A 23,612-nucleotide genomic window follows, 5' to 3' on the forward strand; every position below is an offset into this window, starting at 1 on the left:
GACCTCATGTTCCATCTAGTCTGCCCTTATACTATTTCCTGTATTTTATCTTAGGATGAATATATGTTTATCCCAGGCATGTTTAAATTCAGTTACTGTGGATTTACCAACCATGTCTGCTGGAAGTTTGTTCCAAGCATCTACTACTCTTTCAGTAAAATAATATTTTCTCACGTTGCTCCTTATCTTTCTCCCAACTAACCTCACATTGTGCCCCCCCTGTTCTTGTTTCACTTTCCTACTAAATTGCAGTCTTTAGTCTTCAGGCTAAACACAGTCTGCTGTATTTAGTATAAAACATTTTCCAGTTAAATCCTGTTCTCATTCTTTCTGATTCTTCCTTGCCATATAAAGTCTTTCCATTCCCTAATACAGAGTTGCATTTAACGATTTTTGCATCTTTCTTTGTCCCAAACCTGGTTTGTTTAGCATTGTTTGAAACATACTTGAAACCCACAATTTAGTATGACTATATATAGATCTATATTATCTCTATCTCTCTATCTACACATATATATAGTGTGTGTGTGTTTTGTCCTGTCTATCTATCTAGCTATACACACACACACACACACACACACACACACACACACACACACTAACTATCTTCTGAGTAGACAGAAAAGGGAGAATAAACCAAATGATAGAAAAAAGGTAGAGATATTAGGAAAGAAGAGACAAAAATAACAAAGACTCCCCCCCCCCCCTTATTTTACATTTTAAAAACATGAGTAAACCACCTTGTAAACTTCAGGCAGCTGAGGATTCAAAGAATGATCTGTGTGAGTGTGTTGGCTCCAAAGTGCATCAAATTACATTCACATTGAAATGCAAATGAAATTAATTTTTCCCCATGTATAGCAGGAAGAGAAAGGATGAGTCAAAGAGGAAGCAAAAAATGGAGGAAAAATTAAGTAGAATATCCACAGAAAAATCCTTCAGAAAGGAGGGGGGGTCTCTTCCAGCTTCTTTGTTTTCAGCCTTTGTTAACATGGGGGAGTGTTTTGCTTTTTTCAGCCTTTTCTATAAAAAGGGTGCTGTCACAGAAAAGAGGGGATCAACCTATTTTTTCAAAGCACCCAATAATAGAATAGAATTCTTTATTGTCCAAGGGTGATTGGACACACAAGGAATGTGTCTTTGGTGCATATGCTCTCAGTGTACATAAAAGAAAGATACATTTGTTGAGAATAATGAGGTACAACACTTAATGGTTGTCATAGGGGTCAAATAAGCAATCAGTAAACAATCAATATTAATAAAAATCTGAAGGATACAAGCAACAAGTTACAGTCATACAGTCCTAAGTGGGAGGAAATGGGTGATAGGAATGATGAGCCTGATTCACTGGCTGTTATTTTGGGAGATTTAAACAAGGCAAACTTCAGAGATAAGCTACCAAAATACTTTCAACATGTAAATTGTCCCACCAGAGGCAATAATATCTTAGACCATTGCTCCACAATAGTAAAAAATGCTTACCGGGCCTTAACAGGAGCAACTGTGGACCACTCTGATCATTGCATGATTCAACTTGTACCTCCTTACAAACAAGGATTTAAAGCCACAAACCCAACAATTAAATCAGTGAGGACTTGGAGTGACAAAGCAAAGTTAAAGCTACAGGCTTGCTTTGACTGCACAGACTGGAATATTTTTAAAGACACCTCTGCAGACCTAGATGAACTCACAGATACTGTAACATCATATGTCAGCTTCTGTTAAGACCCATGTGTACCAACCAGGAACTTGCAAATATACAGTAACAATAAACCTTGGTTCACAGACAAACTCAAGCAGTTACGTCATTCCAAAGAGGAAGCCTACAGAAAAGGTGATAGAATGCTGTACAATCAGGCCAGAAATATATTAACAAGGGAGATCAGAGCAGCAAAAAGGAACTACTCTGAAAAGCTAAAGAATCAATTCTCAACAAATGAACCAGCAAACTTGTGGAAAACCCTCAAAAAAATCATCGGTTACAGCAAACCACCTTCCCAAGCTGAAGGAGATTAGCAATTGGCAGATGACCTGAATGTGTTCTACTGCAGGTTTGAAAAGAAACCACAACCACTTATCTGCACAACCTCCATCCCAGACACACCAACAACAGCTAAATCTTCTACAACTGAAGGAGAAACCCTTCCACCTCTCACAATACTAGACAACACAGTATCAACAGTAGAGACCTTCAAATTTCTAGGTTCTATCATATCTCAAGACCTAAAATGGTCACCTAATATCAAAAACATCATCAAAAAAGCACAACAAAGAATGTTCTTTCTGTGCCAGCTCAGGAAGCTCAAACTGCCTACAGAGGAATCATTGAGTCTGTCATCTGCACCTCTATAACTGTCTGGTTTGGTGCTGCAACCCAACAGGATCAACACAGACTTCAGAGGATAATCAGAACTGCAGAAAAAACAATTGCTGCCAACCTGCCCTCCATTGAGGACCTGTATACTGCACAAGTCAAAAAGAGGGTGGGGAAAATATTTACGGACCCCTCGCATCCTGAACATAAACTGTTTCAACTCCTACCCTCAAAACATCGCTACAGAGCACTGCACATCAAGACAACTAGACACAAGAAGAGTTTTTTCCAGAACGCCATCATTCTACTAAACAAATAATTCCCTCAACACTGTCAGACCTTTTACTAAATCTGCACTTCTATTTCTACTAGTTTTTTCTCATCATTCCTATCATCCTTTTCCTCCCACTTAGGACTGTATGATTGTAACTTGCTGCTTGTATCCTAAGATTTTTATTAATATTGATTGTTTCCTTATTGGTTATTTGACCCCTATGACAATCATTAAGTGTTGTACCACATGATCCTTGACAAATGTGCCAAGACAAATTCCTTGTGTGTCCAATCACACTTGGCCAATAAAATTCAATTCAATTCTATTCTATTCTATGAGAAAAAAACTAGTAGTAATAGTAGTGCAGACTTAGTAAAATGTTTGACAGTGTTGAGAGAATTATTTGTTTAGCAGAGTGATGGTTTTTGGGAAAAAACTGTTCTTGTATCTAGTCGTCTTGGTGGGTGGTGCTCTGTAGCGACATTTTGAGGACAAGAAGTAACTAGGATGGAAGATTATGAAAGAGAGGTCCAACCTACAACTAAGGAGAAATTTCCTGACAATGAGAACAATCATCAACCAGTGCAGGGATGGATTCCTCTTACCTGCTGCTACAAATGTGCTGCACACACAGCATGGAGAGTGTTGCATGCATGTGCGCACATCCCCAGTGTGATTTTGCTTCCTCCACTGGGCTGAAAGCAAAAACACATCAAAATCGTGTAAGGGAACGCCCAAATGCACAAGATTTTAGCAATTATTTTAAGAGCCTGGGTGGTGCAGCACTGCAGGCCACTAAAGTAAGTGCAGTACTGCAGGCCACTAAAGCTGACTGTAGATCTCCAGGTCAGCGGTTCAAATCTCATCACCGTCTCAAGGTTGATTCAGCCTTCCATCCTTCCAAGGTGGGTAAAATGAGGACCCGGATTGTGGGGGCAATATCTTGGTCTGTTAAAAAGTGCTATTGCTAGCATGCTGTTATGCCCTTTGCTAAAAACGGCACTACAGTGATCCCTCGATTATCGCGAGGGTTCTGTTCCAAGACCCCTCGCGATAATCGATTTTTCGCGATGTAGGGTTGCGGAAGTAAAAACACCATCTGCGCATGCGCACCCTTTTTTCATGGCCGCGCATGCGCAGATGGTGGAGTTTGCGTGGGCGGCGGGGAAGACCCAGGGAAGGTTCCTTCGGCCGCCCAGCAGCTGATCTGCTCGGCAGCGCAGCAGCAGCGAGCAGACGAAGATCGGGGTTTCCCCTTTGCATGGGCGGCGGGGAAACCCCGATCTTCGTCTGCTCGCTACTGCTGCGGCCGCCCAGCAGCTGATCTGCTCGGCAGCGCAGCAGCAGCGAGCAGACGAAGATCGGGGTTTCCCCGCCGCCCACGCAAAGGGGAAACCCCGATTCGGCTCCTCGCTGCGCTGCCGAGCAGATCAGCTGCTGGGCGGCCGAAGGAAACTTCCCTGGGTCTTCCTCGCTGATGCCCCCGCTCGCCCGCCCGCCCGCCGCCCGCCGCCCACCCGCCGCCCGCCGCCCGCCCGCCGCCCGCCGCCCGCCAGCAAGAGGGGGAGAGATAGAGAAAGAGAGAGAAGGAAAGAAAGAGATGAGAGAGGGAGGAAGAGAGTGTGAGAGAGGAAGAAGCAAGATAGAGAAAGAGAGAGAGAAAGAAAGATGAGAAAGGAAGGAAGAGAGTGACGTCATCGGGTGGGAAAAATCGCGATATAGCGTTTCGCGAAGAACGAGATTGCGAAAATCGAGGGATCACTGTATCTATAAATGTTTAAAAATATATTATTTTTTGCTTTTGTGCATGCGCAGAAAATAAAAAGTACCAAAAATTAAAGGAAAAAGATGTTGGTGCCCAAAGGACTGGCACTGGAGTGGTCATGCACAAATTGCACAATCTGGTGGCTACCACCAGTGCGTAGTTGCGCAACCCGACTCTGAACCAATGGAACAACTTGCTTTCAGAAGTTTATTCATTTTTATTGTATTTATTTGTTTTATCAAATACGTATTAGTGGTATGTAAAGATATAATAATATTTACAGTATATGCATGATACTAGTGAAAGAGAACCATTAGGACAGGGGATGGAAGGCACTCTGGTGCCGTTATGCACGCCTCTTACTGACTTCTTAGGAATCGGGGAGAGGTCAACATTGGATAGTCTAAGGGTAAAGTTTTTTGGGTTAGTTGATGATACTACAGACTCAGGTAGTGAGTGCCATGCATCAACTACTCGGTTACTAAAGTCGTATTTCCTGCAGTTGAGTTTAGAGTGGTTTACTTTAAGTTTGTATCTGCTGTGTGCTTGTGTGTTGTTGTGGGTGTGCACCATCCCCAGAGGATTTTAAGAAGAAATTGAACAACCTTTTACCTGGAATAGTATAGGGCAGAGGTCTCCAACCTTTCGGACCTCAGGGACCACTAACTTCTGCCTAATATGATCTGATCTGCTGGATGGGTGTGGTTAGCTGGTCATGTGATTGGTGGGAGTGGCCAATTCACTTCGAGAGGCATCTCGCTGGCCTCTACTCACCCTTCTCCTCCTAGTCACTCCTCGCCCAGGTTCCTTAGGGCCCCAACAGGAGGCACTTGTTGGAGCTAAGCAGCCACCACCAGAGAGAGTTGGCAAAACAGCTGTCTCAGTTCAGATCGTGCAGAATGCAGCTGCGAGAGCAATCATGGGCTTCCCCAGGTATGCCCATGTCACACCAACACTCCGCAGTCTGCATTGGTTGCCGATCAGTTTCCGGGCACAATTCAAAGTGTTGGTTATGACCTAGAAAGCCCTTCATGGCACCGGACCAGAATACATCCGGATCCGCCTTCTGCTGCATGAATCCCAGCAACCAGTTAGGTCCCACAGAGTTGGCCTTCTCCGGGTCGCGTCGACTAAACAATGTTGTTTGGCAGGACCCAGGGAAAGAGCCTTCTCTGTGGCGGCCCCGGCCCTCTGGAACCAACTCCACCCAGAGATTAGAATTGCCCCCACCCTCCTCGCCTTTCGTAAGCTCCTTAAAACCCACCTCTGCCATCAGACATGGGGGAACTGAGATATTCTTTCCCCCTAGGCTTCTACAATTTATGCATTGTATGTTTGTATGTATGTTTGGTTTTATAAATAAGGGTTTTTTAGTTGTTTTAGTATTGGATTGTTACATGCTTTTTTTATCACTGTTGTTAGCCGCCCCAAGTCCAGGGAGAGGGGAGGCATACAAATCCAATAAATGAATGAATGAATGAATGAATGAATGAATGAATGAATGAATGAATGAATAAATAAATAAATAAATAAATTGGATCTGACTGAGGAGGCACAGCAAAAATCCCTGAGGACTATGAGCATAGGCTATCCAAGCAGAGGGAAAATCTAGTAGGAGTGCAAGGCCAGACACCAGCACCTGGAGGTTCAGCGGGCTGAGATGGTCAGCCAGTTCTAGGACATGATGCAGTCCCACTGGAACGAGGCCCTCTAGCTCTTTGCTATCATCAATGCTACTTTCCAGCTTTTGGACAAATTCCCACAATAGGAGGCTGAAGTAGGCTCCAAGTTGGAATTTCTACACCCTCCCCAATCTACACACAAAGATCCTGAAAGGGAAGACTCTCTGTAGCAACACAAATGTTCATTGCATATATGCAGCCCGGGGCCTTAATTTGAAGACCCAAGATTTAGTGCAATATAAAAAATGCAAATAATTTTTCTGCGGATCACTAAAATTTTCTCATGGACCACCAGTTGGTGACCACTGGTATAGGATCTGTCTACTACTTGAGCAAGGGATTAGATTAAAAGACATTGAGAGTCCCTTCCAACACTGTTATTCTATGTTCTATAAAAAGTAAAGATTCACATTAAGATCAACTCTTGGTGGAAACACAAGAGATCCCCCTAATTTTCTTGACAAAAAAGTGCTGTTTTTTGCCTCTAAAGGCTTGGTCCCTCTATATTGTATACCCAGGCACTTGCAAAGCAACCTACTTCAGAAAGAGATTATCATTCTGGTGCATGAAACCCAGGAGGGTCTATTAAAAAGCATCCACCTCATGTGGATTATGATATCAAAGAAGGAGAGTTGGAGATGTAGTTTCCTCATATCAGTCTTCTGTTCTCACATCACAGTGGCACCTCTTGTCCCAGAAAAAAGTTCTAAGAACTTTTTCAATTCATCTAGGAACATGTAGAATGCTCTGACATCAGTTCTGGGTCTTTGTTTTTCCAAACAAATGTTTTTATGAGTACAGTATCATTCATTGCTAAATACCCTTGAATCTGTTGGAATAGGCAATCTACAAGAATGACCAATGAATGGACAGACTGACAGCTTGCCTTGGTTATCTTCTTGCAGGATTTTCCCACTTTCCAGTTGACAGTACAGCCCTGGTTTTCCTAGTGGCGTACCATCAAAGTACTAATAGAGTCCATGCTGCCTTGGCTTACCAAGCTTGGCTTGATGTAGTTACCTGAGCTGAAAAGTGGCTTTTTAGTGGCCCTTCTAACACTGGAATTGGTTTCATTTTCTATTGCTTTGCTAACTGCATTCTGTCTTCTGCCATTGCATGCCCTCCCTATTAATCTAAGTAGCTTGTTGGTGGAATCTTCCCTGTAAAAATGGGGGGGGGGGGGGCAATATGGACAGCTCAATTTGACACATGGGGAGAAGAGGGTCCCTATGGCAAGAGACCATTTGGAATGGAGAAACTCACCTGGTGGGCACATGGGATGGGGATGGGTACCATTCTTGGATCCCCAAGCAAAATACAAAGGTTTTCAAGGGAAAGGAAGGATTGTTTGAGAGGTATTTGAATGGATAAATAATAGAATAGGAAGGAAGGTCCAAGCTTGAGAAAGACAGCCCTGAAAGTTAGTTCTGACCAAGAGAAGACCTATCTTCTATCCAACTACCTGGACTGCTTTAATTAGGAAACAAAAACAGAGTTGTTGTTTTTCTAGCAAACATGTTCTTTAAATAAAATCAATACTTCACAATTCTTTTTTGTCATTAGCCCTTTTAATATGATATTATTGACTCCCGGGAAGAAAATTGTGATATAACAATGAAGATGGGAAATGTGGAGGACACACAGCAGCTGTTCTTAGAACCCTCTGGATTCAGAACATGAATTTCTGAAAAGAATCTGACCAAAGTTTTTTCCGATGTGGTGTCCTCCATAAACATAGGCCTACAATTCTTGGGAATCCACAAAATCCAAACCGGCTGGGGATTATGGATATAGCTGCTGCTGATTAGTCACAGTTGTCAGCCCATACTAGCTGGGAATCCTGGGAGTTGTAGTTTCATCCAGAAGTTAGCTGAACTTGAGAAGTGTGAATTTGAGAGGCAAAATGCCTGGGGAGCTTTTGGTGCCGAAAGACAACACAAGAGTCCAATTCAAGACTCAGTTCTCCTTTTGGGAATATTTCGGGGAATCTACCGAGAGCGCAATCAAGGTTTGGGCGAGGTAGTAAGTGCTCATGTACAGGATGCGGGCTAGAGGATGGGGGTTGCAGAATTTGTCATGGGCAACCAGCAGATCGGACACGATGAAGACCAAGCTGCCCGCCGAAGCGAGGCCTTTGGAGCAACACAGGGCACGCCAGGTCATGACGCCGAGGAGGCTTGAATAAAACAGCACTGCCCACGTGTAGAAATCTGACAAACAGGGCAGCAGGATCATCATGTAACTCGTAGCCACGAGTCCCTGGATGGCCAGGAAGATGGGAGGCTGGAGGGGAGCCAGGCCAAAGGCTGCGATGTAGCAGATGTGGCAGATGGCAAAGGCACCCATTCCTGTAAAGGGCAGAAAAGGCAAAGCAATCATAACAGCATCAGCCACCGCCCGTTCATTCGCTCTGGCAGCCTCCCCCTGGCTTATGACTTCAGATGCACAGGATTGTTCCATAATTGCAGCTTGCGGAAGCCAAGAAAAGTCGCTTTGAATATGACCTACAAAATTGCCTCATTCAGCCCAGGACTATTGTCTACCTTCTGTCCCCAATTTGGTGTCTAAGTGCTCTTTTCAACTGGGAAAGAAAAGATACAGGCACAGCAGGGCTAAAAGGTAGCTATGTTTATTCCTGATAAATATTTAATGCTATACTCTCTAATGCATGCTCCGAAAGGGAAGAGCATGACACAGGCGCCCTGTTTCTTGAAGGCTGCATTATTACATGCGTTTTGGGTTCTCACTTTCTCCTTCCCCCTATAAATGGAAGCTCCTTGACAAAAATGGAGCATTGTGGCAAAATCATAAGCCGGTCGCCTCGTCTTTCATTTCCATTCATTTTTGAGCCCCTTCAAACCCTCAGTTTACCTTGCTAAAATTTTATTCGTAGGGTCGGCCGGGGGGGCACGTTTCTGAAAGACTAGGTTTTATTTATTTATTTATTAAATTTGTATGCCGCCCCTCTCCGTAGACTCGGGGCGGCTCACAACAGTAATAGAAAAAACAATGTACCTGTACAATACAAATCTAATAATTAAAACTAAAAACCCATAATTTAAGAAAACATTCACACAACATACCATACATAAACAGTATAGGGATGGGGAAGTTATCTCAGTTCCCCCATGCCTGATGGCAGAGGTGGGTTTTAAGGAGCTTACAAAAGGCCAGGAGGGTGGGGACAGTTCTAATCTCAGAGGGGAGCTGGTTCCAGAGGGTCGGGGCCGCCACAGAGAAGGCTCTTCCCCTGGGCCCCGCCAAACGACATTGCTTAGTCGACGGGACCCGGAGAAGGCCAACTCTGTGGGACCTAATTGGTCGCTGGGGTTCGTGCGGCTGCTGCAAACCCTCCTGCCATATTTACCTCTAAGACTGTTCAGAGATGTGCTTGGAAATAAAAATGATATTTTAGGTGCAGGAATGCTTTTAACGGTACAGGTAATCCTCAAATTATGACCATTCATTTAACAACTATTAATAGCGCTCAATGACTTACAATTAAGACTCGGACTTACAGCCAGTACTTACACTTACAACCATCATGGCATCCCTGCAATCATGCGATTAATTAATTCTGGTGATTTAACAGAAAGGAACAGAGTTGGAAGGGGACCTTGGAGGTCTTCTAGTCCAACGTGCTGCTCAGGAAAACTCATTTTGCAGCTGGCATGTATTTATGATAGTCACTGTATCCTCGAGCCATCTGGTTGCCAACGGGCTTTTGTAAAGAGAATTCAATGGGGGAATCCAGATATGGTTAAGGACGACAGCATTTGCTTAACAACTGTGGCACAAAAGTTGTAAAATCAGGTACAACTGAATGACTGCATTACTTAATGATGGAAGTATTTATTTATTTATTCATTCATTCATTCATTCATTCATTCATTCATTCATTCATTTATTCATTTATTCATTCATTCATTCAATTTTTATGCCGCCCTTCTCCTTAGACTCAGGGCAGCTTACAACATGTTAGCAATAGCACTTTTTAACAGAGCCAGCGTATTGCCCCCACAATCTGGGTCCTCATTTTACCCACCTCGGAAGGATGGAAGGCTGAGTCAACCTTGAGCCGGTGATGAGATTTGAACCGCTGACCTACAGATCTACAGTCAGCTTCAGTGGCCTGCAGTACAGCACTCTACCTGCTACACCACCCCAGCTTTACCATATTTTCAATAGATGGAATTCATGTACAATAATTGCTTCCATGTATGTTCATAATTTTGTTTTTTGTTTTAAAAACTCGGACGAGGTGATTTTTTTTGTTTCATCTTAATCCATAGATGAGGATTTCTCAAACTATAAAGGTAAAGGTGCCCCCTGCACACACATGCTAGTCATTTCCAACTCTAGGGAGTGATGCTCATCTCCGTTTCAAAGCCAAGCAATGTCCAAAGACATCTCCCTGGTCATGTGGCCGGCATGACTAAATGCCAAAGGTGCATGGAGCGCTGTTACCTTCCCACCAAAGGTGGTCCCTATTTTTCTACTTGCATTTTTTATGTGCTTTTGAACTGCTAGGTTGGCAGAAACTGGGACAAGTTTCTGGGGCTAGGGGTTGACTCAGTAGTGTCAACCCCTAACCCCCAACATTTTCCCCTTAGATTATCCACGATTGACCTCTTCAGGTTCCTTAAAGGTCAGTAAGGGGCGTGCATAAGTGCACCAGTGTGCCTTCCGTCCCCTGTCCAATTGTCTCTCCTTATCTCATTTATCTTTTCTTCCTTTCAAATGTGTTCACCTATACTTTTATATCTTTCCTTCTATTCTTTTCTTTAGTTATATTACTACATATCTATTCTCTTCAATGTGTATTATGTATTGGACTAAATAAATAAATAAATAAATAAATAAAAATAAACAAGTAATGGGAACTCACTCCATTAGGCAGCACTAAGGATTCGAACCGTTGTACTGCTGACCTTTCGATCGACAAGCTTAGCGTCTTAGCCAAGGCTGGCTAAATCCCTTTTCTTGGTTCTGCAAGAATGAGATCAGCCTTTCCCAATCTTGTACTTTCTAGCTCAGATCCCAGCTAGGACCCCTAACGGTCAGCCTTTCCAAACACAATCAAGGCTCAGGTTGCGAGAGCTGGATTGGATGTGCTATCATATTTAATGTTGTCTTTCTGTTTACCTGATGGTAAGGAACAACCAGGAGATATACAATTATTCAAATCTGTTCTGGGAATTGTCGCCCTCCATATTTCCTCCCAGGTGTTTTATTTATTTATTTTGAAAAGTTTACACAGCTGCCTACTAGCTCATAGGGCAGTGATGGAGAACCTATGGCACAGGTGCCACAGGTGGCACGCAGAGCCATATCTGCTGGCACATGAGCCGTTGCCCTAGCTCAGCTCCAATGTGCATGTGTGTGCAGGCCAGCTGATATTTGGCTCGTACAGAGGCTCTGGCAGGGCATTTTTGGCTTCCAGAGAGCCTCCGGGGGGATGGGGTAGGGTGCTTTTACCCTCCCCTGGCTCCAGGGAAGCTTTTGGAACCTGGGGAGGGCAAAATATGAGCCTACTGAGCCCACCAGAAATTGGGAAACAGGTCGTTTCTGGCCTCCAGGGAGCAGGGGAAGCTCTTTTCACACTCCTCACACATTGAATTATGGGTGTGGGCACTCGCACATGTGCGATAATGCACACCCACGCTCTTTTGGCACCCAAGGGATAAAAGGTTTGCCATCACTGTCATAGGGTCTCTATGTTATAATAAACATAGCTTTATTCAGGGGTCCCCAAACTTGGCAACTTGAAGACTTGAAGCTATGCTGGCTGGAGAAATCTGGGAGTTGAAGTCCGCAAGTCTTAAAAGTTGCCAAGTCTGAAGACCTCTGCATTTTCATCCCTTCTCCTGGCACTTGGGATATGCATTTAGTTGGCTCCCTCTTGTGATGGGAATTGGTATTACACATGACAAAAGGCAAATTACTGTTAGTCCTTGACTTACAACAGCAGCTGAGCCCCAAATTTCCATTGCTAAGTGAGATATCTGTTATATGAATTTTGCCCCATTTTACGAGCTTGCTTGTCACAGTTGTTAAGTGAATCACTGCAGGTGTTAAGTTAGTAACCCCGTTGTTAAGTGAATCTGGCTTCCCCCATTGACTTTGCTTGCCAGAAGGTCGCAAATGGTGATCACATGACCCCGGGACACTGCAACCTTCATGACAACAATCTGTTGTGAAGTGTTCAAAATTTGACCATGGAGATGCTGCAACAGTTGTAAGTGTGAAAAATGTTCATAAGTCACTTTTCTCAGTGTAGCTGTAACTACAAATGGTGTCAAAATGAATGGTTTTAAGTCAAGGACTATCTGTATTGGCTTTTCCGCTCCTCAGTTGGTGGCGCAATGGTTTTGTTTCTTTGCCACAATCTTGCCCACATTTCATCCCCAACCCGCCACCTCTGAGCTATTTGCAGCCATCTTTAGCTTGCTACTTTTAAAGTGGCATTTCTCGTCTTCTTCTAATGCGATTGTTGCTCTGGAAATTGCCTAGATGCACTTTCCTAAGGGTCACTGAAGGGCCATACACTGAAGGGCCATCCCCACTGGATTGGTCCCGGAAGCCGGTGCGGGCATAAGCACCTGGGCAGCGGTGGATGAGCACACCCTCGAACGAGAGTTTGTTTGTTTGTGTGTGTTTGTTTGTTTGTTTGTTTGTTTGTTTGTTTGTTTGTTTGTTTGTTTGTTTGTTTGTTTGTTTGTTTGTTTGTTTGTTTGTTTGTTTGTTTGTTTGTTTGTTTGTTTGTTTGTTTGTTTGTTTGTTTGTTTGTTTGTTTATTTATTTATTTATTTATTTATTTATTTATTTATTTATTTATTTATTTATTTATTTATTTATTTATTTATTTATTGGATTTGTATGCCGCTCCCCTCCGCAGACTCAGGGCGGCTAACAACAGTAATAAAAACAGTATATAATAATAATCTAATACTAAAAACAGTTAAAAACCCATTATTATAAAAACCAATCATACATACAGATATACCATGCATAAAATTGTAGAGGCCTAGGGGGAAAGAGTATCTCAATTCCCCCATGCCTGACAGCAGAGGTGGGTTTTAAGAAGCTTACGAAAGGCAAGGAGGGTGGGGGCAATTCTAATCTCCGGGGGGAGTTGGTTCCAGAGAGCCGGGGCCGCCACAGAGAAGGCTCTTCCCCCGGGTCCCGCCAAACGACATTGTTTAGTTGACGGGACCCAGAGAAGACCCACTCTGTGGGACCTAACTGGTCGCTGGGATTCGTGCAGCAGAAGGCGGTCCCTGAGATAATATGGTCGGGTGCCATGAAGGGCTTTATAGGTCATAACCAAAACTGAATTGTGACCGGAAACTGATCGGGAACCAATGCAGACTGCGGAGTGTTGGTGTGACATGGGCATACCTAGGGAAGCCCATGATTGCTCTCGCAGCTGCATTCTGCACGATCTGAAGTTTCAGAAAACTTTTCAAAGGTAGCCCCATCTAGAGAGTTTGCTTCTGTGCATGCGCAGAAGCAAAGAAATCAGTGAAAATTGCCAAAATTTCACACAAGGACGTTCCCACCTGCGAGATTTCAGTGATTTTTGCCAATTGCTTTGCTCCCGCACATGCGCAAGAAGCAAAGAAAGGCCGAAAATCACCGAAATCTCACACATGCGAACATGAGATTTTGGCGATTTCCGCTGATTTCTTTGCTTCCGGAAACAAATTCTCACGCAGGGGTGAGTAGGAGCATGGGGGCACATGGAGGGAACATGCAGATGTGCACGCCTCACCATTTTCGCTACCGGATCAGCGACCCCATGCATACCGGGGGCAGCCCAATACTGCTAAGGATTTTGTGGATGATGGGTTCAAGAGTTGGACCCTGCCCAGCTCCTTTTGAACCCTTCAATGTCCTGCAGATATGCTCCGAACCCTGTGCACTGCCCCTCCATGACCATGAATATCTCCGGGACCGCCTTCTGCCGCACGAATCCCAGCGACCGGTTAGGTCCCACAGAGTTGGCCTTCTCCGGGTCCCGTCGACTAAACAATGTCTTTTGGCGGGACCCAGGGGAAGAGCCTTCTCTGTGGTGGCCCCAACCCTCTGGAACCAGCTTCCCCCCGGAGATTAGAATTGCCCCCACCCTCCTTGCCTTTCGTAAACTTCTTAAAACCCACCTCTGCCGTCAGGCTTGGTGGAATTGAGACACCTCCCCTGGGCCTATACAGTTTATGCATATGTTTGTGTGTATGTTCTTTGTTTTTTAATAAGGGGTTTTTAGTGATTTTAAATTATTGGATTTGTTATACATTGTTTTATTGTTGTTGTGAGCCGCCCCGAGGTCTACGGAGAGGGGGCGGCATACAAATCTAATAGATAGATAGATAGATAGATAGATAGATAGATAGATAGATAGATAGATAGATAGATAGATAGATAAAAAGATAATATAATATAATATAATATAATATAATATAATATAATATAATATAATATAATATAATATAATATAATATAATATAATATAATATAATATAATATAATATAATAAAAATAAAAATAAAAATAAAAATAAAAATAAAAATAAAAATAAAAATAAAAATAAAAATAAAAATAAAATAAAATAAAATAAAATAAAATAAATAATGAAATGAAATGAAATGAAATGAAATAAAATAAAATAAAATAAAATAAAATAAAATAAAATAAAATAAAATAAAATAAAATAAAATAAAATAAATGTTGGTTTAGCCTGCAGGAGAAAACAGGCATCCTGGCTTCCCCAGAGACACCAGCCCCCATAGTGTCCGTCCACCATTTCCCAAAGCATCTGCCAGGTGGACATCTTACATATCCTTGTTTAGCACAGTCAACATGCTGAACCTGTGTTTAGAAATCAGGGTTTATGCTTTTGAGAGAACATTGGTCCTGTGCTGCATGGAAAGTCACTTCAAACTGGAAAATAAATGTGTGTACTGCCATTTCTGTCTCGGGTGAGTGCATTACATTTTTCCCCCCCTCTTCAGACAGGACCTTCACTGAGCCACATTAGACCTTTTGTTCTTTTCATCACTTTGTAGGATGGGGGTGGGGGGGGGGAGTTTGCTACTGTGTCTAAGCACAGCTACGTGCAGGTTCTGCCAAAGTACAGCTGTGTTATTTGTTTGCAGTAGCTAATGATGACACTCATTGTTCATTGATTGCTTCCTCCTCCAGCTCTGCAGCCTGCTAATCAGGTTGCTTTAGGACCTGTGTTGCAAATGCACTTTGAGAAAAGCACAGAACCCATGTTCAGAAATGGCCCAATGGACAGGTAATGGGGTGGGACAACTCCCCACCTGCCATCTGTTAGCTGGGGAATTTGACAGGTAGTTACGCTGGCTAAGCATTCGGGATAATCCAGATTATCTCAGGGACTGCCTTCTGCTGCACGAATCCCAGCGACCAGTTAGGTCCCACAGAGTGGGTCTTCTCCGGGTCCCATCAACTAAACAATGTCGCTTGGCGGGACCCAGGGGAAGAGCCTTCTTTATGGTGGCCCCGGCCCTCTGGAACCAACTCCCCCCAGAGATTAGAATTGCCCCCACCCTCCTCGCCTTTCGTAAGCTGCTTAAAACCCACCTCTGCCGCCAGGCATGGGGGAATTGAGATACTCTTTCCCCCTAGGCCTTTACAATTTTATGCATGGTATGTCTGTATGTATTTTTGGTTTTTATAATAATGGGTTTTTAACTGTTTTTAGTATTGGATTATTATTATATGCTGTTTTATTATTGCTGTTAGCCGCCCCGAGTCTCCAGAGAGGGGCGGCATACAAATCCAATAAATAATAATAATAATAATAATAATAATAATAATAATAATAATAATAAATTCAACTGGCCCTATTTCACCCCCACATTAAGGAGAGTGACAGGTGACAGTTTTTCCTTTGAAGAGGGAAGTGAAGCCAGGGAAATCCCACAATTCCCTTGCTTAACTTGTCCTGCATTGAAACAGTACCTTTTGCTGCCCAAATTATCAAGATAAAAACGACAAGGCAACATTATTTTAATGTTCAAATTATTCAATTAATCAAAGGGGCTACCATTGAGGAGTGTTCGGAAACTGCAAATCGTGAAAAACGCAGCCATGCGAGCGGTCATGAGCCTCCCCAGATATGGCCATGTTTCTCCAGCACTCTGCGGACTGCACTGGTTGCCAATTAGTTTCCAGACACAATTCAAAGTGTTGGTGATGACCTATAAAGCCCTACATGGCATCGGACCAGATTACTTGATGAGCCGGGGTGGCACAGCAGGTAGAGTGCTGTACTGCAGGCCACTGAAGCTGACTTGTAGATCTGAAGGTCAGCGGTTCAAATCTCATCACCCGCTCAAGGTTGACTCAGCCTTCCATCCTTCTGAGGTGGGTAAAATGAGGACCCCGATTGTGGGGGCAATATGCTGACTCTGTTTAAAAAAGTGCTATTGCTAACATGTTGTAAGCTGCCCTGAGTCTAAGGAGAAGGGTGGCATAAAAATCGAATGAATGAATGAATGAATGAATGAATGAATGAATGAATGAATGAATGAATGAATGAATGAATAAATAAATAAATAAATAAATAAATAAATAAGCAAGCAAGCAAACAAGCAAACAAACAAACAAATACTTGCGGGACCGTCTTCTACTGCATGAATCCTAGCAACAGGTTAGGTCCCACAGAGTCGGCCTTCTCCAGGTCCCGTCAACTAGACAAAGTCCTTTGGTGGGGCCTAGGGGAAGAGTCTTCTCTGTGGGGGGGGCCGCCCTCTGGAATCAGCTCCGCCCAGCGATCTGCACTGCCCCCACCCTCCTCACCCTCTGCAAGAGTCCCAAGACTCAGTTATGCTGCTATGCTTGGGGCCATTAGACCCTAGCCCCCTGGCCAAACGAATGTAGTGTATGTTTGTTGTATGAATGGCAATGACTGATTTTAATATTACGGGGGTTTTAGATTAACTGTTTTAAATTAATTAGATTATAATGTTGTATTGTTTTTTATATGTTGTAAGCCACCCCAAGTCCTCGGAGAGGGGCAGCATCTAAATCCAAACAAACAAATATTATTATTATTATTATTATTTTATTATTATATTATTATTATAATCATCATCATCATCATCATCATTAAACCAAAGGCATACCTAATATTCCTTCTCCCTTCATACCTTTGAGAAGGGTTGGTTGAGTAAGTGACTGACTCAAAGTCCCCCAACCAGCTGGCTTTCATGCCTAAGGCAGGACTAGAATTCCCAGACTCCTGGTTTCTTGGCCAGCACCTTAACTGCTAGACTAAATTGGCTGCCTTTAATGCCAGTATATCTTTTCTGCCAGATCATGGATTGGAGAAAAGCACTGGGCTGTGTGTCTCTTGCTGTGCTCTCAGTAGATCCAGGCCTTGGGGCTGAACAATTATGCTCCGGGTTGTCTTTGACAACTTTGACAACAATGCTAACATCAATTATGTATAAATCTCACACACAGAGACCAGCTCCAATCGGCATACAGGAATGTTGGTTCTGTAGATGTTATAGAATTGCAGTTCCCAATGACCAGTATAGACAATGGGGAAAGGTGCTGGAATCTATAGGTCAACAATTGTATATCTACAGGACCTTGGTGGCGCAGTAGTTAGAGTGCAGTACTGCTAGCTGCTTCTGCTGACTGTAATTCATCAGTTCAAATCTCACCAGGATCAAGGTTGACTCAGCCTTCCATCCTTCTGAGGTGGGTAAAATCAGAACCCAAATTGTTGGGGGCAATATGTTGACTCTCTGTAAACTGTTTAGAGAGGGATGATAAGCACTGTGAATCAGTATATAAGTCTAGGTGCTATTGCTATCTCTGAGTGAGATAGTTCAAACAACAGATAGATGAAAAATAGCAGACAATCATCACAAACAAGTAATACATAAATGTAACAATAATAGGTGGACAAAATACCAAATACAGTCTAAACAACTGGCTCATAAACTAAAATGCAATAGTTTATACTATAAACCAGTGATGGCGAACATATGGCACGAATGCCACAGGTGGCGCATGGAACCATATCTGCTGGCATGCGAGTTGTTGTCCTAGCTCAGCTCCAACATGCATTGGTTGCCGATCAATTTCCGGTCACAATTCAAAGTGTTGGTTATGACCTATAAAGGTCCCACAGAGTTGGCCTTCTCCGGGTCCTGTCATCTGGCGGGTCCCAGGGGAAGAGACTTCTCTGTAGTGGCCCCGACTCTCTGGAACCAGCTCCCCCTAGAGATTAGAACTGCCCCCACCCTCCTTGCCTTCCGTAAACTCCTTAAAACTCACCTCTGCCGTCAGGCATGGGGGAATTGAGGCATTCCCCCCTCCCCCAGGCCTATACAATTTATGTATGGTATGTCTGTGTGTATGTCTGATTTAATAATGGGTTTTTAAAAATGTTTTTTAAATTTATTAGATTTGTTGTGAATTGTTCTATTGTATGTTGTGAGCCGCCCCGAGTCTACGGAGAGACAAATAAAATAAATCTAATAAAATAAATAAATAAATAAATAAATAAATAAATAAATAAATAAATAAATAAATAAATAAATAAATAAATAAATAAATAAATAAATAAATAAATAAATAAATAAATAAATAAATAAATAAATAAGGGTAGTGGCAGAGGCCCTGGGAGGGCATTTTTGGCTTCCAGAGAGCCTCCAAGGAGATGGGGCTCCAGGAAAGCCTTTAGAGCCTGGGGAGGCCCACCAGAAGTTAGGAAACAGGCTCTTCCAGCCTCCAAAGGGCCTCCAGGGCAGGGGTCCCCAAACCTTTTACACAGGGGGCCAGTTCACTGTCCCTCAGACTGTTGGAGGGCCGGACTATAAAAAAAACCTATGAACAAATCCCTATGCACACTGCACATACCTTATTTAAAGTAAAAAAACAAAATGGGAACAAATACAATATTTAAAATAAAGAAGAAGTAATAAGTAATTAAGTAATTAATAATTAAATAATAAAGTAATTAAACTTAAATCAACAAACTCCATTTCTCCTTCCTTCCTTCCCTCCTTCCTCTCCACTTCTCCCCTCTTCCTTTTTTCTCATTTGTTTCATTTTCCTCTCCCTTGTTCTTTCCCTCCATCATTTTCTCATTTTTTCTCTCTCTCTCTCTTTCCATCTCTCCCTCTTCCTTTCTCTCTCCCTCTCTATCTCTCCCTCTTTCTCTTTCTTTTTCTCTCTCTGTCCCTTTCTCTTTCTTTCTCTCTCCTCTCTTTCACTCACTCTCTTTCTAACCCTCTTTGAATCTCTTTCTCTCTCCCCCTCTCTCTATTTCTCCCTTTCTCTCTCTCCCTTTCTATCTCTCCTCTTCATTTCTCTCTCCCTCTCTATTTCTCCCTCTTTCTCTCTCTTATTATATTGATCGGTAAAATCTCGTGTGCTGCTGCGGGCCGGTTAAAAGACCTCAGCGGGCCGCATCCAGCCCGTGGGCCGTAGTTTGTGGACCGCTGCTCCAGGGGATGGGGGAAGCTGTTTCCACCCCACTGAATTATGGGTGTGGGCATTCATGCATGTACGATAGCACGTGTGCACACTTTTTCGGCACCCAAGGGAAAAAACATGTGCCATCAGCGTTATAAACTATACTACAATACAATAAGTGTGCTTGCTTACTTTTCATCTACCAACTGTTGGAATATAAGGAATTGCACCCATGCAAAGTAATGGCCATTCCGATTTGGTGATTAAATGATTACTGAAATGATTAAAACTTCCCTCCAATTTTGTCCTAGATACTTCCCACCAGTGTTATAAACCTTCGAACACCATACCTGCAAGGAAGAACTCTGGCCACACCAAGCAGGCATCTCCTACACAGGCGAACAAGAGGCCATGGAAAATCCACCGGGAATACGGTTTGAAGGCAGCTCCATTTTTGGACTGGGTGGCCACGAAGAACGCCAGGGAGAACGTAGGGAGGCACTTTGCGATAGTGCTATTCAAGGTGGGCTCAGGGAGCAAAAGAACGAAATAGACGGTGCAGGAGACCACAAATGGCAGGAGCCTAAGCAGCATAGTGTTCCTCTAAGACAAGAGAAACGGGGAGAGAGAAAGAAGAAAAATGTAAAAAAGAAAACACACAGTTTTGTTGCATTCTCAACTTGCTTTCCTGGAATGAAGAATGCCTGCAGTGCATGGTTAAAAATGCATCGAGACAGTAGCTGCAACAGTGCAATCAGAGCTTCATCTGTTCGTAATGACATTGTGACACATATCCAAATGGGTGGCATTTTGATCCTACTGTCCTGTTGCCACCTTGACTTTGGTCTATCATTCCCCATGGACAAGAAAGAGATCTCAAAACTATTTATTTATTTATTTATTTATTTATTCATTCATTCATTCATTCATTCATTCATTTGTCCAATACACAATACATATGGAAGAGAATAGACATGAAGTAATATATATAAAGATAATATGAAAAAATAGAGGAGAAGATATATGAAAGGAAGAAAATATATATGATACCGTGTTTCCCCGATAGTAAGACCCCCCCCGATTGTAAGACATATGGGGGGTTTCAGGGGGGTCGGCTTATATAAGCCATACCCCGAAAGTAAGACATATGTCTTACTTTCGGGGAAACACGGTATAAACGGTATTGCGGGGGGGGGGGGCGATGACATTGCTTCCAAGCTCCCTGCGCGCCCCTCGCCTTCGCTCGCCGCGGCGCCACCGCCTCTTCCCCTGCCGAGGCTCAGCTGCAAGCGGCCAGCGAGGCCGATCGGCTCCGAGGCGAGCGGCCGGAGCTGATCCCTCCTTCGCCCGCCTCCTTTCCGCTCGCCTCGGAGCCGAGCGGCCTCGCTGGCCGCTTGCAGCTGAGCCTCGGCAGGGGAAGAGGCGGTGGCGCCGCGGCGAGCGAAGGCGAGGGGCGCGCAGGGAGCTGCGCCCTCCTTCACCAGCCTCCTTTCCGGCAGCTCCCTGCGCGCCCCTCGCCTTCGCTCGCCGCGGCGCCACCGCCTCTTCCCCTGCCGAGGCTCAGCTGAAAGCGGCCAGCGAGGCCGCTCGGCTCCGAGGCGAGCGGCCGGAGCTGCGCCCTCCTTCGCCCGCCTCCTTTCCGCTCGCCTCGGAGCCGCTTGCAGCTGAGCCTCGGCAGGGGAAGAGGCGGTGGCGCCGCGGCGAGCGAAGGCGAGGGGCGCGCAGGGAACTGCCGGAAAGGAGGCGGGCGAAGGAGGGCACAGCGGCGGCCGCTCACCCTTTTTGACTGCCCATCCACCCCTTGACCTGCCTTTAGCCAGCCAGCCGAGCGTCCGTGTCGCCGCGGAGTTGGCCTCCCCTGCCGAGAAACATTGCCGGGAGCGGCTAGGGGATGCTCCCCGCAACCCGCCGAACGTCGAGGTCGGCGCCCGCCTCCTTTCCGGCAGCTCCCCGCGCCCGAAGACGAGCCGGCCCCGGTGCCCGGGACAATGTAAGACATACCCCCAAAGTAAGACACAGTGGGGCTTTTGGGGGTAAAAAGATAGTAAGACACTGCCTTACTATCGGGGAAACACGGTATATGAGATAAAGGAAAGACAATTGGACAGGGGACGAAAGGCACACTAGTGCACTTATGTACGCCCCTTACTGACCTCTTAGGAACCTGGAGAGGTCAATCGTGGATAGTCTAAGGGAGAAATGTTGGGGGTTAGGGGTTGACACTATTGAGTCAGGTAATGAGTTCCACGCTTCGAGAACTCGATTGTTAAAGTCATATTTTTTACAGTCAAGTTTGGAGAGGTTAATATTAAGTTTGAATCTGTTGCGTGCTCTTGTGTTGTTGCGGTTGAAGCTGAAGTAGTCATTGACCGGTAGGACGTTGCAGCATATGATCTTGTGGGCAATACTTAGATCGTGTTTTAGGTGTTGTAGTTCTAAACTTTCTAGACCCAGGATTGTTAGTCTATTTTCGTAGGGTATTCTGTTTCGAGTGGAGGGGTGAAGGGCTCTTCTGGTGAAATATCTTTGGATGTTTTCAAGGGTGTTGATGTCCGAGATGTGGTATGGGTTCCAGACAGATGAGCTGTATTCAAGGATGGGTCTGGCAAAAGTTTTGTAGGCTCTTGTGAGAAGTGTGAGATTGCCGGAGCAGAAGCTACGTAGGATCAGGTTAACTACGTAGGATCAGGTTAACTAAGCAATGCACAAATTGATACTCCAAGACTGGAATGTTGTGAGTACTGGGCTCAGTCCAGGAGTGGGTTCCACTAACCTTTGCCACCAGTTCGCATCACAATGTTTTGTGCATGTGTTCCCTCGTGCAATTTGGCTTCTGCACATGCTCACTAGCTGGAATCGGCCAAAACACAGTTGAGCAGCTGACCAGCTATGTTTTGGGTGAAGGAATAAAGGTCAGTTTAAATCCAAGGGCAGGTGGGAGGGCCCTCTAACAAGCAGCAGAAGAGGAAAAAACTTCAAAACAGTAAAAAATTCACATTTTTAAAAAGTTGGCGGCGCCCACGGATCGGCGCCAGCCAATCCAGTTCAGTGACGTCACCAGTGGGTCAATACTGGTTTGGGCATTTCGGAGGAACCCATCCCTGATTCAGTCCTAAATAGAATATTGTGGGCAGCATTTTATTTACTTCAGCTTCAACCACAACAACACAAGAGCACACAACAGATTTAAACTTAATATTAACCGCTCCAAACCTGACTATAAAAAATATGACTTCAGTAACTGAGTTGTCGAAGCGTGGAACTCATTACCGGACTCCATAGTGTCATCCCGAACCCCCAACACTTTACCCTTAGATTATCTACGGTTGACCTATCCATATTCCTAAGAGGTCAGTAAGGGGCGAGTACAAGTGCACTAGAGTGCCTTCCGTCCCCTGTCCTACTGCTCTCCTATATCTCCTATACCTTTCTTCTATTCCTATATCTCTTCTTCTATTCTTTCATTGATATGTTCTATTACTATATCTTCTTTTCTATTCTTTCTTAGATATATTTTACTATGAGTATCTCCTCTATAACCTTCATCATGTATTTTACTATGTGTATATAGATATATACCCACTAAAACCCTCATTGTGTATTGGACAAAATAAAATAAAATAAAATATATTTCATAATGCTTTATGAAGATTGTTCTTAGCAATTAATCTTATTATTCCCTCTCTGCTCTTTTTCTCTTCCACTATGTTTTTTCACAACTGGAATCTCAGCTGGCTGTGTGGAATTTCAACACATCTTGCCCTAAACTATGCCACACCCACTATTCTGGGTGTATACAAATTGTAAAGAAAAACATGGGAATGGACCAGTTACACTGGTTCATGTACTTACCAGCATTTGGAAGCTTCTACTCAAACATGCTAATAGACTAGCAGAAAGGCCAACTCAATTAATTGTATAATGAACATGATACCCTTACATAAAATGTTATTTATCTTAATCAGACTTACAGTTGAGATAATTATAGGATATGTACCCATTATTGTTGTTTTAAAATAATTTGGATAACTGGTGAAATTAAATAAGTTTTAATTAGGGTAGCATTGTATTTATCACACTAATTAAGTTAATCCAAAATAAAAACATCCATATCTG

The 23,612-nt window shown here is 43.7% G+C and overlaps 1 protein-coding gene across 1 annotated transcript in view; it reads right to left on the reverse strand.

The window, feature by feature from the left end:
* PTPRH (protein tyrosine phosphatase receptor type H) overlaps positions 1–19,971 on the reverse strand; it is a 91,925-nt gene extending 71,954 nt beyond the window's left edge. The window contains exon 1 of the mRNA XM_070730080.1: positions 19,847–19,971. Within this exon, the coding sequence (XP_070586181.1) occupies positions 19,847–19,882 (36 nt within the window). The 5' untranslated portion in view covers positions 19,883–19,971. The remainder of the gene's footprint in view (positions 1–19,846) is intronic.
* Between the last annotated feature and the right edge of the window lie 3,641 nt (positions 19,972–23,612).

The sequence above is a fragment of the Erythrolamprus reginae genome, chromosome Z (genome assembly GCF_031021105.1).
Source record: "Erythrolamprus reginae isolate rEryReg1 chromosome Z, rEryReg1.hap1, whole genome shotgun sequence".
Classification (NCBI taxonomy): Eukaryota; Metazoa; Chordata; class Lepidosauria; order Squamata; family Dipsadidae; genus Erythrolamprus; species Erythrolamprus reginae.